The 16,595-nt window shown below is 40.8% G+C and overlaps 1 protein-coding gene across 2 annotated transcripts in view; it reads left to right on the forward strand.

Moving 5' to 3' along the window:
• Nucleotides 1-16,595, forward strand: part of LOC108935566 (catenin delta-2-like) — a 274,279-nt gene that overhangs the window by 250,594 nt on the left and 7,090 nt on the right. For both annotated transcript variants that reach the window (XM_018754302.2, XM_018754303.2), the window contains exons 18-19: nucleotides 2,794-2,878; nucleotides 13,139-13,265. In XM_018754302.2, the coding sequence (XP_018609818.1) occupies nucleotides 2,794-2,878; nucleotides 13,139-13,265 (212 nt within the window). The remainder of the gene's footprint in view (nucleotides 1-2,793; nucleotides 2,879-13,138; nucleotides 13,266-16,595) is intronic.

The raw sequence follows: 16,595 nt of genomic DNA on the forward strand, positions 1-16,595 counted from the left end.
CCCAAGGACTGAGTGCATGATCAGTCGACAAGTCGCTCCACATCAGCTAGCTGACCTCTACTGATGGCCAGGCTCATCTAGTGGGAATTCGGACTGCCGCCAGCGTCCGGCATCGAACTCCAGTCTCTGTCGTTGAGCCGCTATTCCCCCCAGACAGGCCGCTACAGCACACTTTGATACCGTGGAGGGGTCATGTAGGGGCCAGTGTGGTAGCAAGTACTGAGAGCTGGCATGGCATTTTACACATGGACATCAGTGCTTGTCAGCGTCTGGTCATTTAATGTCATTTAAGAAAATCAGCTAATGCACAGCTAAGGAGGAAATTAAAGAGTAAACACCGCTGTCAAAATACGTTTGTTTGCGTTCGTTCGCTCACTCATTTGTTTGTTCTGTGTTGCAGCCATGGGAAGGACTCTTGTATTTAGTGTACTTTACTCACTGTATGGCGATGTAGAAGGGAAGAGTTACTGCCATGCCGGTTTTTCGATCCCTAGTATGACTTTTCCCTGTTAGTTTTCAGTTTTTTTCCCAGTAATTTTCTTTAGCATGCTAAAGCTTTGACAGTGTAGACTGAAGAGTAAAGAGAGTCTATGGAGGGATGTGTTTAAGACCGCCGGTTTTCTGTGTGCTGTTTTGTGCATTCTTTTCTTTACACTTAAAAGGTGTTGTAATTGCTGCCTCTTTAGGGACCCTTACTAAGGACTTTGGGAGCATTTCACCACTTCTCCCAAACTCTTGAGTATCCTATGCATTCTGTCACAATTAAAGAATGGTGGGGGAACCTGTTTTCCGCAGCTCATGTTAATGCATTCCTTGTGCATTTGCATTCATCATTAGTTGCTCAGAAAACCTGGCCAGGTGGTGGTCCACAGTAATCGACAGCAGGCAGTTGCTGTTCACGCTTGCTTACACACGCGGCCCACTCTGTCAGCACACAGCAAGCTGCTCGGCCTGGGTCACATTAAATTAGGGGTTTGGCTGATTGGAGGGTTGAAGCTCAAGCGAAACCAAGTGAGGTTATTAAAAGTGGAAAGCAGTGATTACGACCCCTACGTCTTACCCCCCTCCCTTCGCATGAATTCAAAATTCCCTTTAAAGATGGTGAAATTAGGTGACTGCTCAAAGCTTCATCTTTGCCTGCTCGCCACTCCGCTGTAATGAGACAGTGGTTCACTCAAGGTTAGTCCAAGTTCCATCTCTGCTCTTGTGAGCTCCAGTGATATGGTTTTTATACATGCTTGGTCCTAAGTTGGTCCACTTCAGCACATTTAAAATCTTCTCTTCTGCTTTTCAGGATACTTTCTAAGTGCATCGAAAATACTGCATTTATTGTATCTGTTACTGAAAATGATTAATGATGCAGTATTCTTTGCAGGGGTGTAATGTATTACTAGGTGTATTACACAGCACTGTTCATAATGCATCATCCTCAACACCCTCTTTACTACTGAAATTATATTTGCAAGAATTTTTTCAAAGCAAGAAAGAGAAATCGAAATTGATGCAAAAGTGTCTTCAAAAGTCAGGTCAACTCTTGACCATGGTCAAATGTTATAATGATTTACTTTCCTCAAACACCTCCATAGTTGAGATTAATTAAACGTGAAGAATGGGACATTGTACACAACATGTTAAAAAAGTGAAAAAAGAAAAGTAAAGTAAAACAAAAAGCAGCCATTAACTGGCACATTTAAAGCAAAAATTTTTTGTTCCTGATCAAGAATAACGTGTCTGGTTTGCATATTTACAATGTTTTATTTCAGCTCTGGGGGGGCGCAGTGGCGCAGTGGGTTGGACCGGGTCCTGCTCTCCAGTGGGTCTGGGGTTCGAGTCCTGCTTGGGGTGCCTTGTGACAGACTGGTGTCCCGTCCTGGGTGTGTCCCCTCCCTCTCTGGCCTTATGCCCTGTGTTGCCGGGTTAGTCTCCAGTTCCCCGCGACCCCGTATGGGACTAGCAGTTCAGAAAGTGTGTGTGTGTGTGTGTGTGTGTATTTCAGCTCTGAATAAAATTATAACTCTGAGGAGGTCTTTGCCATTAAGCATGCAACACTATGATTTCCGGGCCTGCAGAAACTTGGATTACCATAGAGAAGGTGCATGTCGGTGGCTATACTTATTGCTCTGCATTGATAAAATACGTTGCTGTTTTAAAGTGTAATTATATCTGTACAATCTTAATAGTTGCAAAGAGAGAAGTCAGTGACATTAAACAGCCTGGTTATACCTATTTACTACACACTAATTGCATCTCACCGGGACCTTTTTCGTTAGACGATCACTGTGATGTGGGGACCATTACCGTGCAGTGTGTCCAATTTAACATCCCTTTCTCATTGTTTTTGGTAGTATTGCTGCATGACTGTAGCTTGTTTTTTGGTGTAATGTTTTTGTAATTTCATTTGGTTGCTTCATCCATATACCTTTTAAGGACAGTCTGCTCTTTGCTCTTTCTATTAGCCTGTCAAACACCACTGTCTGCATGTTGCAAAGTAAATATAAAAAGTGTGTAAACATAATGAAATTACATTTCGTCATTTGACACTTTTCTCCAAGCCACTTACAATGTTAAGCTTCCTACTATTTGCCCATTTACACAGCTGGGTAATTTTACTGGCGCAATTTAGGGTAAGTACCTTCCTCTAGGATACTATAGCTGGAGGTGGAAGTCAAACCTGCATCTTCTGGATACAACAGCAGCAGTTCTAACCACTACACTACCAGCTGCCCAAAATGCTGTAGGTCTTTTCATACAATGCTCTCTGAATGTGATGCCCCATGGGCCTTTTTTTTCCAGACACTCGCCAAAAGTGGTGAAGGCAGCCTCTCAGGTGCTCAGCAGTATGTGGCAGTACCGGGATCTGCGGAGCCTCTACAAGAAGGTAAGGTTTTTCCACATGGGGCGCAAAAAAGAAAGAGGTGTGTGTGTGTGTGTGTGTGTGTGTGTGTGTGTGTTTGTTCACCCTATATGAGTGTCTCACAGCCAAAACATGGCTGCTATGTCACTGTAGGCTAGCTAATCCAATCACTTTTTAACCAAGATGCCAAGGGGTAAGATCAGTCTAGAGGCCTTATATTGTCTTGCTTTATTATTCAGGAAAATGTGGTCCCAGATAGAAGTATATAACAGTTCTGTGGTGGGAGTTTAAATAAACATCAGAGTTCTATAGTGTTGTATCGTGGGATTCTTCCTGGTGCTCTGCTTTCCTCCTGCAATCCTAAGAAAAGTATTTCAGCTGTAAGGTGATTCTAAATTGCCCTCATTGTGTGATGAAGTCCAAATGTATGTGTATGTGGCTCCCCTGTAATGGACTGGTATCTCATCTGGGATTTATCCTGCTTAGCCCAAAACCCTACGCTTCCAGGGTAGGCTCTGGACCACTGCAACCCTGCATTACAGCAGATGGTTATGGATAATGACTGACTAATAATGAGTGAGTCCTTGTGTGGACCTCAATAAGACTCTTTTTTCAAACTCTATATTAAATTGCACCAACTGAGCAGGATGCTATGAATGATATCATTTCCTCTTAAGCACAAATTATACCCCTTCACTTCCCTCACACCATGCACTTCCCTGTATTCTTTCTGATGATTTAAAAAATACACTTAATCTGCTACAGAAATACCTGTGACCGGTTTAATTGCTCTGTCCCTAATGTCTAGTTGTAATAGAAACCGCCATTGGTATCGTTATTGTCATATTGTCATTTAGCCGGCACCTTTATTCCCAATGTAATGTGAATATAATGTTGGACAGGTATACAGAGCTACTCGCAATGATTTACCCATTTACGCAGCTGGGTAATTCTTACTGGGCAAATTCAGGGTAAGTACCATGATCAAGGATACTACTTCTGCTTAACAGCTCCACGCGCTATGCCACCTGCCGGCCCCTACGAGAAACACTAGTAATGCACCACTATACACAGTCACTTGATATGCCTGTAACTACTGTGTGATACTGATTACTTGCTGTGTCAAGGACAGACCTGCAGGTACTCTGTCACCCTGAGACCTTCAAAGCAGCACTGAACGCTTCTTAATTTTGAGCTTTACTTTCCAGGCCAACATGCTCTGTTATGCTCTATTTGCACTTGATTTAAATCAAGTTCAGCCTGCAGCATGCTGGGATTTGCATACAATGAGCAAACGAAATGTTCAGACGTTGAAATATCTGTAATATTTAATTTTTTTCGTTGTGGCAGCCTTATTTTGGAGTCAGCTCGCCGTGACATTTGCGATTAATGGCCTTTTGAGAAGTAATGCAGCAGCTGAAATATTTGCTAGACATATTCAATCAATAAGCATTTGTTTGTGTTCTCAATTATTTATCTCTGTATTCATTCTGTGCTTTTAAGGATTAAATTGACTTTGAGGGGTTTCGTGAAAAGGTAGCCTTCAGTGCTGCACAATTATTGTACTGTACGTCACATGTTGCTTGGATGCAGATGCATTCTGTGTCTTGCTGTTTATTTCTGAAGCACACAAGCTTGATAGGAATTTTAATAGATCAAAAGCTTTTTAATTAAGAATATAAGTGCAATCTAAATTGACATGTACTGTATGTGTGTCTTTTGTCAATGCATTTTGCGATGGGGCTCTATGTATAGTGCCTGTGTAAATGAACAAGAACGCTTCTGAAACACTGCAGAAATATGACTTATTTATCGGAATACGGAGAATCAGAGCAGTAGCACATTCTGTCGCAAAGATGAACGTGCACATGAAGTATTTTTCCATTTAGCTGCAGGAACAAAGTAGAGAAGCTCGCAGTTGCACACAAAGTAAATACACATATACACGAGGGTCCGGGCTGGGTGAACGCGTTCACCTGCAGTCCTTGAAGGTTTTAAACTGATGAATGGAATGTCATTTGGAGTGGACTTCAACGCTCCCCTGCGGACTCAGGAAGCTCTTAATGAAATCAGACAGTGTTCAAGCTGGAAGTTTAAGGGCTCTACAAAAGTACACTCCGAAGTGGACATTGGACATTTTCTGGACACAAGAGCATGACTCATAGTAACTCAAAGGCCCTTATGGGTTATTGCATTATTAAGTTGCTTGACTGATGCTTTTGTTAACTGCAGCCACTCAGATGTCCATCACCATTTAACCCCCTGTTGATGTTTGAATGAACTTTATTTCCTTGGGTTTGTCACCTTGTCGGGGTCATGACCGTTCTCTTCCTCTCAGTATAGGAACCTATCTGTTTGGACTTTGCTGGTTCGAACTGTAGCACTCTGACAGTTCACAGCAGGTTCCCACACCTAGGTTAGACATGATAAATGCTGTCCCCAGTGGACACGAATATGGGTGGATGAGGGTACTCCAAAACCCTCACTCTGCTGGTCTCCAAAGGGACAGCGCCATGGGGTAAAATTCAGGTGAATTAGGTGTGACTGATGTATACGCCAGCACAAAGGTCCTTTGATGGCTTCATTACACTCTTGTTTGAAGGCTTAGAAAGGTTAAATAATCACCCAGTGTAAAGCTATTGATCTGAACAGGCCACATTATCAGCATGTGACACTTATTTGAGCACATGCATAGAATGTGAAAAATCAAAATGCAGATGGTAAGAACCATGGGCTAATGTCCCGATTGAAAACGAAAGCGCGGCACTTTCGTAGACTTTATTCACGTCGCTGTAAGCCAGTGTCATTTTATGGCTGTAGGAACATCATGCTGAAAGTGATTTCCTGCGATCAGCAGAAAAAATGTTATACACATGAAAAGGATTTTTAAGGAGATGACCCAGAGTGTGTATAGGTTTAATAGCTTTAAGATGCGCTACAGGAGACACTTTTATCTCCCCAAAGCCGCTAGATTTTGTGATTTGCTGATAAATTATGAAAGCATTCAGTCAGTTCTTTCTGAAGTACGAAACCCCAGCATCACTAGGGTCGCTTACTGAGGGGTTCATTAGTGTTTAATTCATATTTAATGTGTGACAAACGTGAATAATTCGCACGTTGAAATGTTGGCCTTGCTTATGCTAAAATTCAGCAACTTGTGTGATTCTGGTCAAACGGTCTGGGCAGCATGAGAGGGTGACCTGACCCAAGGATGAAAAGAAACAGGGATTTGTTCTCTCGTGCTCTAGCCTCTCAGTACTGTTCCCCGCAGGGCTGTAGCACACCAGGCTTGTACATACTCAGTACTTTGCCTTGGGGTACCAGCTAGCATTGTGGTTAGAGCTTCAGCCTTTGAATGTGAAGGTTGCAGGTGTGAATTCTAGCTCCAGCAGTAGTACCCTTGCGAAAGATACTTACCATAAATCACTCCAGCAAAAATTACCCAGATGTACAAAATGGTAAGTTATTGTACGTTGTTTTGGAGAAAAGCATCGGCTGAATGAATAAATGTAAATGTACCCCATCAGGCCTGCAGTTCCTCATTACTGTGCCCTGTTATCACTTATTTTAACTGTGTCATATACTCTGTCTGATTTAACTAATTATCTGTGTTTATTGGTTCGAGGCATGAGTCAGCATCTTAAATCAGGTGGGACCGTGTATGGTTTGTACAAACACCCTCTAAAAGAACTCCTCTACTAAGGCCTGTGAGCTCTCTCGGTCCTGTGTGCTCTCAATCCTCAGTGGGGACTGCAGAATTACCATATTTACTATATTAGCATATATGGTAATTTTTAACTGTAGCAATATGTCTCCTGTGTGAAATGAGGACGCTTGCTTGTTTACGGTTTGTGTTCAGTATTGCCAGAAGACTAACAAGATGTTTGGAGTACAACTTGAGGCAGAACCCAAAGAGTGTGGACTACTTGGTTCCTGTAAACACAACACAGCTGTTGCAGCTGGCACAGTGAGCCTCAGCTCTCTAGAAAAGCAACATACAGTGGTCTACCAAGCACGATGTATGTGCACATATCGATGGACAGAACTGTAAACTAAGTTGCTCTACATAGAAAACCATGTTTAAAAGATATGTCCGTAACATTTACATTGATTGAATTAGCAGACCGGTATCAGAGCACACATATTCAAGCAGCTGCCTGTGCAAATCACAAACAAATAATGTATTACACTTAGCTGACACTTTTCTCCAAAGTGACTTACCATGTTGAGGTTACAGTTATCACAAACTTGCATTTATTTACTCGTTTATACAGTTGGATCATTTCACTGGAGCAATTAGGGTAAGTGCCTTGCTGAAGGGTGCTACAGCTAGAGGTGGGGATCAAGCCTGCAACCTTTAGATCCAAAGGCAGCAGCTCAAACCACTACACTACCAGCTGTCCCCTTATTTATCTTAAAATAACAGATGGTGTAGGACTAACCTATGATACTGTCTGGAGACCAGAAGGGAAACTGATGGGGAAAATGACCTGTTTCGAGACCCTTCTTGAGTGCCACAAGGGATTCAGTATTTCTGAGGAACTGGAGGAGTTCATTTCACTCAGACTAAGAAAGACATGGTAGCTGTATTATTTATATGTCATGTAGAGTGGGGTCGTCATTACAATTAAAAATGTATGTGTTAAGGTTTTGCATTATTTATTTATTTTAAAGTCAATACAAAATATATTTTGGAATGTGTGGTGCGGTGATAAATAGAAATTGATAATCTTCTATAAGATATCACTCTACATGCAAATGAATGAAAGAAAGAAATTGGTTTGGGTTTTTATGGAATGCAGATTAAATGAAAATCAATTTCATCAGTTTTTTTTTTTTTTTCTTGTTAGGATATTGGAATACAACAAATTTGTTTCTCTTTGGGGTGATTTTTGGTTTGAGGAAGCTGTTAGTGTAGCGATTGTCACCTCATGTCCAAGCGGCTTGGGATTCAATCCCTGTTTCTATAGTCGTACCTTTCATCATGGCACTTACCCTAAATTGATACAGAAAAATACAAAGTTGTATAAATGGGAAGATAGCATTAATCAGCACAGACAGAAACATACATGGACACATGCATATATGAATGGATACATTGATAGATTTATTTTGATGCACTGAATAGAAAATGTATCATAGCTATAATGTCTTTAAATTAATTAATCATTCTGTTCTTAATAAATGAAAATGTAACAAGTGCAATAAAACAGTAATAATACCCCACAATTAAGTGGGCCAAGTGGTATTTTCTTCCGGGACACCGGAGAAAGGACCAAGAATAGAGTTGAGAAAAAACCCAAATACCAAGGATTCCTGGTTATAATGCAGCAAAACCACATTAATAGGAGGTAATGCTCCCATGTGGTTTGGGAGTGGTTTTATCTCATGGGAAAGTCAGGGTCACAGACAAAGGCATTCTGCCACCTTCACAAGCCAAAGGCCTCAGCCTTTGTACCATATGGACCTGCTGTTTTCTCCAATGTTTGGTGCTGGTTTTTAATGCTTCATTTGTTCTGAGCTTTTCTAATGTTCACTCATACAGAATTCCTAACATGACCCACAAAGCCCAATGAATGTCAGCCGAGATGACATTAAACCAGGCAATATGATACAGAATACTATTATGAACATTTTGCAAGCCCAGAGTCCCATTTCAGCGTATGGTTATTAAGCAGTTGTCAGGGTTTTTGTCGGTTTCTTTCAAAAGTGGAGTAGGAGGCAGAGGGGAGACTGTTACCTGGGGTGCAGCGTTAGCAACTGTATTTTGGAGATAGCAGAAGTTGGACAGTATTCAAAGTGGTTGCCTGGGGTGTCATGAATTTTTTGTGGGAGAAAAAGTTTTATTCGAGGAGTTGTTCCATGTAGAAAAGTTTTACGGTTAAAAAAAAAAACACTCATTGACCCTTTGAGAAAGGGCAAATTAGTGTTTACAGTAGGTATGACTAAGTACTGAGCAACTGATACATATAGTTAGGCTGGAAAATAAAGTTTCTTTGATAAGGTGAAGGACATCACCCTCTGTTGGACTTCTGGATGGTTTCGAGAAGTCTGCCTGTTGATTTATTAATAGAACATTTTCCAATATGCCTTAGTTTCCTGAAATGGTGCAGAAATTAGTCTCTATATAGAAAGCCAGTAATACCCGTGTAGACCATTTCTGTGCTGCTTCATGAACACGCAGCCTCTCAGACACTCATAACTTGTCTGTAGTGGATAGAGCCCTTTGAACAGTATGAGGCAAAGTGGTTGAAGGCTAGAAGCAAGAAACTCCTTAAATAAATCCAACTGTATTGTATATTCAGCACTGGTTGGGTATGTGAGCAAGTACTGCTGCAAGGACTTGAGATTCCTTGAGGATTCAACAGCTTCTGGCTGATGGAGGCACTCTGAGGGTTTTGAGCTCCTTACCGCTGCCGCATTGCATCAAGCCTCAAATGATATGCACCTCAAGACTGATGCCAACATCTCAACACTGAAAAGAAGCAGTCAGTCTGGCCACCAAAGGAAGGTCGCAGCAATTCCAGACATGTTTGTATCTCAGTGACTTGCAGTTATGGGTCTGCCTCCATTTGAATACCAAGCAGTATGCCCCATTAAAGTGGAGACCTCTCAGCAAGCAGGTCATGTGATTCTGTTATCAGACACTACTGCTGATGACCTCAACTATGTGGCATTTGTTATTGATTTACCTGCAATGTCAACCTTGTAAGACACAAAAGAGAATTGTGCTCTCTATCTCCATATCAGAGAAGGGGGGAGCAGCAAGGATTTAATCAGCCGCTGAAACCATGAGGAAATGTTGGTTCTAAGAATGGACTGGGAAGAGTATCTGCACTCAAAGGAAATTGTGTATGTGCTGCTTGCGGTCCCAGGATCCTTTCTAATTGTTTTTTCTTGTTTAGTGGAGGACTTAATAAGAAGTAACTTGCTTACATTGCATTGCTTTTCCTTTTCATCTGGGTTTACATCTGAATACTGTGTTAAAGCAAATCAGGTTCAGCACCTAACTTAACAGTAGAATGAAAGCCATGTAGCTGCAAACACTCATATCTGTGTTCAAGTTATATTCCTAAATATGCGAGAGCAATGTCTACACGCACTGAAGCATAAACCAATTTGAGTTTCTGTAGTCTATGGAAAACATGTCATGGTGGAGCAATGGTGACATTACTGCTTTGCATCTCCTGGGCTATGCGTTCATATTTAGAGTTTACATGTTCTGCCCATGTTTTTATGGGTTTCCTGCACAGATCAAAGATGTGCAGAAGAAGGCAATTTTAAACCACTTCCGTACCCTTCCCTGCTGTGAAACCACAAGTGGTTGACTTTGACTGCACTTGCCCTAGTCTAAGAAAAGGTGTTGTTTATCCAAATTTCATGGGCTGCCTACATTTATTCTTTCTGCTTATGATTTTCCCCAAGTTATCTTACAAAGTTAAGATGCTTTTGTGAGTTACCCATTTATAGAGCCAGATAATTTTCAGTGGAGCAATTCAGGATAAGTAACTTTCTGAAGTCTAATACAGCAGGAGGTGAGATTTGAACCACAGACCTCCAACGCCAAAGAAAGCAGCTCCAGCCATTCTGTTACCCCCAGTCATTTGCAATTTTCTTCAGACTTTGACATCACAAGACCAAATAATTCATCCAGGAACCATCTCTGTTTGGGACAGTGTCTCATTCGCTGTCAAAAGTGAAAAAAGTAAAATTATTTCCTACTGCAACATCATAGTGAGCTTCACATTTGAATTATATTATTGTTAAAGAATTTCTCCCTCTGCCACTAGTTTCAACATTTCTGTCTAGTATTGTCATTGTAAAAAGCATAACAGTTGCATAGCAACAGCAATATCTCCTTGCCAACAAGGTTCTGGAAATGTCATGGGGTGACTGAAGAGGGAATAATTGAAGTGTGCCATCTTTGAACTGCTGCATGTCAGAAATGTTTGGAATTTTGATTCCTTTTAGGCCCTTCTGTGTCACTGCAGGGCAACAAAATGTCATACTGTAGGGACTATTTTGTCAAACTGTAATGAAAGATTACACTTTGAAAAGTCCCTTCTTGGGCCATTCCAGATTTTTAGGTCTGTTAACATGTTATGTGAATTATATATAGATTTTCTTCAGCAACAAGATCTTTTATTTTCATTTTATCCAAAGCGAACAGTTGGTGCTTTGATTTGGTAAGAGTGAAAGAAAAAATCAGCATACTGTACAATGATCAAAACTATGTGAAAACTATGTACCAGGCTTTGTGGTCACAAAAACAGACATTTTAACAAAAAGATGTGTCCATTAAAGCAGTCTTCGTCTTTATACAGTGGTTCTGTATAGTTGTAAGTTATCAAACATGCTTTGAATTAATGCCCTTTTTTGCATCATGAAGCCTACAGTTTCAATATTAATTCTACATTTCTATGAAATATCATCCTGTTTCACAAATTTACACAATTATTTCTTGTGGTATATATGATATGTATAAATATATGAGCTTGGTCAGCTAACACAAGTTTCAGGTTCTACTTTCCTTTAATTAACGGAAGTAATTTTGATAGATACTGTTGATATTCACGGCTGAATAAACTTCACTTTTTACTTTCTTCACTCCTGCTCTCTCTGCCCTAGGTGTCCTTTTCTATCCAGCATCATTTTGTTTGTAAGCATATTCAAGTGTCATTTGTATCCTATAGCAGATCAGCATGAACTTTTACCTTGAAATATTTTGAAGACACTTTTTTATTGTTGAGTGTTTTTTAATATTTATGCTGTACCTTTTCAGTTCCTTTTTTATCACTCAAACAGTAAGAACACAAGCAGGACAGATGGATCCCTTTGAGTAAATGACCTGAGTTATAAGTCAAGAAACATTGCTACTTCAAAAAATAATTGCAGGTTTGGACTGAACTTAAACTGAACTTTTTTCCCTTTAACAAATCTTTTTTTCTTCTTCTTTTATTTACTGTATTTGTTTTTTCAGCTGAAATTGACCTGTCTTTCTTGGGTCTCAGGTCTTTTTCCATGCTCTCAGGCCCAAATGAAGTCCATATCCTTTAGTGCTCTCAAATGGGCAATGAAGCCTCCTTGGAAATAATTGGAATTATTGGGGTGATGAGCTGCGGGCTGTTTTACTTGCTGTTTGCATAGCCTTGGCAAAACATTAGCTTTAAAAATATTTTCATCAGCAGAGCACTTGTGGCCTGCCCCTCACACACTGATATTGATTGTAGGCTCACGCTGGTCCATACATACAACGTACCTTTATGTGGCGACTCAGGTTCGTAGATGTGTTTGTGATATTTACTATGGAACCTTCTGAGAAACATCACTTTTTTGTCATCATCCATTAATTTAATTGCTTCTACATTTTTCTCAAAGTCCAGAAGAAGTCTGATGAAAGTCCAAAAGAAGGAATCATCCTCTCTTTTTTGCCTGTTGTATACCACAATCAACATTTATACCCGAAAACAGAGAAACGCTTAATGCAGGTGCTGGTTAAAACAATACTTCCTCCCAAATAAGCAATAATACCTTCAAAGTGTTTTGGATGTTCCCAGATGTGCTTCATAAGGGAAGCTGAGAACTACTTTGCAATCTGACATAAAGAATGACTTTGAAATTCCTACATTGAGAGAAAATCTGGTGTGGTGAAAACTTGCTTCTGCAATCTGAAATATACCGCTTGAGAAACTGGTTTATCGATTAGTTTCATAGCCACTGGCTGAGTGGCTGTCACAAGACCAACCTTATCTGCTAGATCATGCTTTTAGCTCTTTACACGTGTTATTTAGGCTCAGTTCAATCAGAATCACAGCTCCTTCGGTGTAGGAATGGCACAAACCATCCAGACTGCTTTCCAGTCTGTCATTTAAATGACCTTCTGGCTTTTACGTTGGGGCAACTGAGCAATCTTTCGTGCAGTAGTTAGCAAAATCAAGGAAGGTGCAGCTCTTTGAGGAACACTTGGCATCTTCAGAGTCACATCACACAAAAGTTGTGGAGTTTCCTCGAGATTTTGGTCGGTGTACATCTGACAGAGCTTAATCCGCTAAAAGTTCAGTCATTCGAGACTGAAGTTCTTTGAAGTCCATTTTTCTTTCTATTCACTGAATTCTGCATGAATGCTGGGTAAATAAAATCAAATGATGTAGCCTCCTGAGAAAACACTGAGCTCCAGAGCTTAAAAAGCTGGAGAAGTTCCCCCCATTGGTAACAGTAAAGCTGAATTTAACAAACGCATCTGTAATCCTGCAGTGCTTCTCATGTGCAAATGTGTTTCTACAGGATGGATATTCACAGTATCATTTTGTGGGCTCCTCATCAACAATAGAGAGAGACAGACAAAGACCCTACTCTTCCTCTCGCACCCCTTCGGTTTCCCCAGTTCGGACATCCCCCAACAACCGATCAGGTAAGCTACCCAACATGCAGTCTTTAAATCAACATATTACTTTGTATGTAATTAGTCAAAATTTGAATTTACAGCCACTACATGTGTGCTTTCCAGAGTCTGCTACAGACTGGTCAGTCATACTAAAATCCATAACATAAATGAACGAGACTGTTTGTGGTTGGTTGGTGTTAAGGTTGGTGGCCTCTTTTGAAGTATCATAGCAGTGTTTTTATTGAGATTTTTATTCGAGGGGATAAATCTCATGTAGTTCCACATGCATGTCAGTGTAAATGCAAATGCAGGTAAAGGGAAGCTATCCTTTGATATGCCTTTTTTTAAATTTCCCCCATTTAAAAAACCGTATCCCGCTGACAGGTACCCAGCACTTAATGTTGTATTTTGTACAGCATATCAGTATTCTAAGGCAGATCAAAGCATAAAAGGGCAAGAGACAATGTAAATCAGTGGTTCAGTGGTACAAACATGTAGCTTGAAATATTTTGGGGTGGGGCAGATAGGCAATGTAAGGGCATCATCAAAGCCCCACACAGTGCACTATTGCAATTAGGGATTGCTCGGACACATTCGTACCCCAGGGCAAAAACGTGTCAGCCAAATTGATGCTGCCATTCAATTTAATAACACGAAGCAGGGATGTAATTATTTGATTATAGTTTGACCTTGACAGTCCAGCTCCAGAAAAAAAATGCTTCAGCTCCTGATAGCTGCTGATTGCCGGCAACAGTCAACAGTCTCAAGGCTTTTTTTGCTTTTTTGTTGTGGTCTCAACAGCATTGCCTCCACCCTTGGCCACCTCTCATTAATTAGAACAGAAGCCCCAGCAACCTGCAGCTGCAGTGCAATTCACCATATTCTGTGAGGGTTTGCACTGACGCAGGCTAATATCAAGCGCACAGTTTTACTGTTTCATTACTGTTTTATTCATTTCATGTATTTCAATGGATCCCCTGTTTGTTTTGCTGACATTTAACAGCTGTCAACAGACAGATCCACCTCACAGGCATCAGCAATCTAATAACTAAGCAGATTCATGTCAAAAGATAGTGAAATACACCTCCTGGATAAATGCCTTTCATTATTTTCAACCACATGGGAGCTGGAAATGCAAAAACTGCTTCCCAGCTTGCAAAAAGTCTTGAGCTACCTGTTCAGTTAAATTAATTGTATGTGTAGTGTATCCTTCCTACTATTTATGTTTCCAATTTTTGGAATGCTTTCCTTCTAAAAGAAACACTGGTGAGCAAATGGTAGCCGTAGGGAACCATGGTTAAAAGTCAGCTGTCACTGCCTTGGACATGGACATATCCTCCACATCAGCAGGCACAAATTGAACAGAAGCTGAGAAAAACACTGGAATTGATTTCTCCGGCTGAGCCACAATCACACATTGTCCAGCACCAACCGTGGAGCTTTGTTGCTTGACAGATCTCATCAGAGCCCTGTAGGAGATCTGGGGCTACAAGCACCAGAGGGTGTCCTTCCTGAAAGTTTTCCTGCTCCAAAGAGGTGGTCTCCTGAGGAGACTGAGATGTTGAAGATGGGGGTGGGCTTTTAGATCTGGCTGAGTGACACCTGATCACCTGTTCAACAGAGCACCTCAAGTCACCTCACAACAGCTCTCAGATGAAGGTCATCACTAAGGGCAACCAGTTCCATGGTTGACCTGGGAAGCCTGGGAAGTGCACCACAGTTACTCCACACTGTTAACGCTGACCTTTAGAGGAAAACCTTTTGTGATTCAGAGTTGAATTAGGGAACTGAGTCGCATAAGACCAGTTTATAAAATGTTCCTCTGGGGGCATCTTTTCAAAGCTGTGCCAAGATGGATGGTCACACAAGCATGTGACAGTTATGAAACAAATAACTGTAAGCACATCCTCTTGAAACCATCAGCTCAGCCTCCAGAGTACTATTGAAGGCTGCTCTGTGTCCCTTACAGTCTCTGATGTTGTAGCTCCTCTTTGCACCTGAAGGAGTTTTATAGGTACCTCTCATGCCTGTTAATCAGGCCTTGTATAAATTTAGAAGTGCTTTCTTGACTGTTAGTTTTACAGTTATTATGAATAAATGCAATAGGTTTCTGCATTTTTATTGCCAGGGTGACGAGCAGAGGCGTAATCTTCCACAATGGTGTGCCTGTGGGGCTAGTATTAAAGTTTGCAAAGCAAATCTTGCACTGGCACTGGACATCTGTAGGTGAAATAAATGTGTACGTCCTCTTACACATTGGGCTCTACGGAAACAACAATGCTACACAGGAAAACAATGGAACTATTTGTTACTCTTAGCATTGTATTATTATCATTTTTATTTTTTTATTTATTTTTATTTATTTTTTTTTTTTAATGTAGTTTAACATTGTAACTTGCTTTGGAGGAAAGTTCCAGCTAAATTAATAAATATAAGACCTGATCTCATCATACATAAATATTGTCATTTAGGTATTTTTGTTATGTAATAGTAAGACAGCAAGAAAAAATGTCCATTTTGTTTTGGTAATGCAAGACTTTGGCTCATAGCTTGAGGAGAAGCTAATTAGCTAAACTGCATCATAAAATTTTGCTGCTTGGTCCTCGTTTAATGTCTGTTTAATGATATGAATGATAGACGGTTCTCCTGCCCGTTCAATTTATGGTAAACCTACGTTGAGGCTTGGGCCAGCAACTGACTTGTTTCGTATGAATCTTGCAGTATGTTTACAGAGTAGCCAGCTATGCTGTGAGATTTAATGTCTTAGGAATTGGTACCACGGAAAATGCGATAAGAAGTCATAAGGTTGACCATAACACACACACACACACACACACACACAATATCTACAACCGCTTGTCCCAAGTGGGGTCGTGGCAAGCCGGCACCTAGCCTGGCAGCGCAGGGCACAGGGGACACAACCCGGACTGGATGCCACTCCGCCGCAGGGCACCCCTGGCAGGGCTCGAGCCCCATACCTGCCACACGGCAGGACCTGAATGAACCCTCTGTGCCACCACACCCCCCCTTTGACCATACTACATTTTTAAAATGTGTTTGTTTCAAAGAAATTGAAACAGCTTCCTGTCATGAACATCCAATGTACACAAAAATATTAGGTTATTTAATATTTACATGAAAAGACAACTTGCATGGTTTTGGCAGATTCTAGTGTTTGCGCATTAATACATGTACAATAAGTAATGCTGTTTGTCTTTTCAACTCATTTTAAAAAAATCAGGAAATATTTCATTTACTCCTATACCCTAAGGGAGTATTTATACCTGCAGTGCACATCAGACTGAAGCAGGAAATCAATTAGCATGCCAGTTTGCAGGAGCTGTCGGAACATACGGA

This window comes from Scleropages formosus, chromosome 9, assembly GCF_900964775.1.
Source record: "Scleropages formosus chromosome 9, fSclFor1.1, whole genome shotgun sequence".
NCBI classification, from domain to species: domain Eukaryota; kingdom Metazoa; phylum Chordata; class Actinopteri; order Osteoglossiformes; family Osteoglossidae; genus Scleropages; species Scleropages formosus.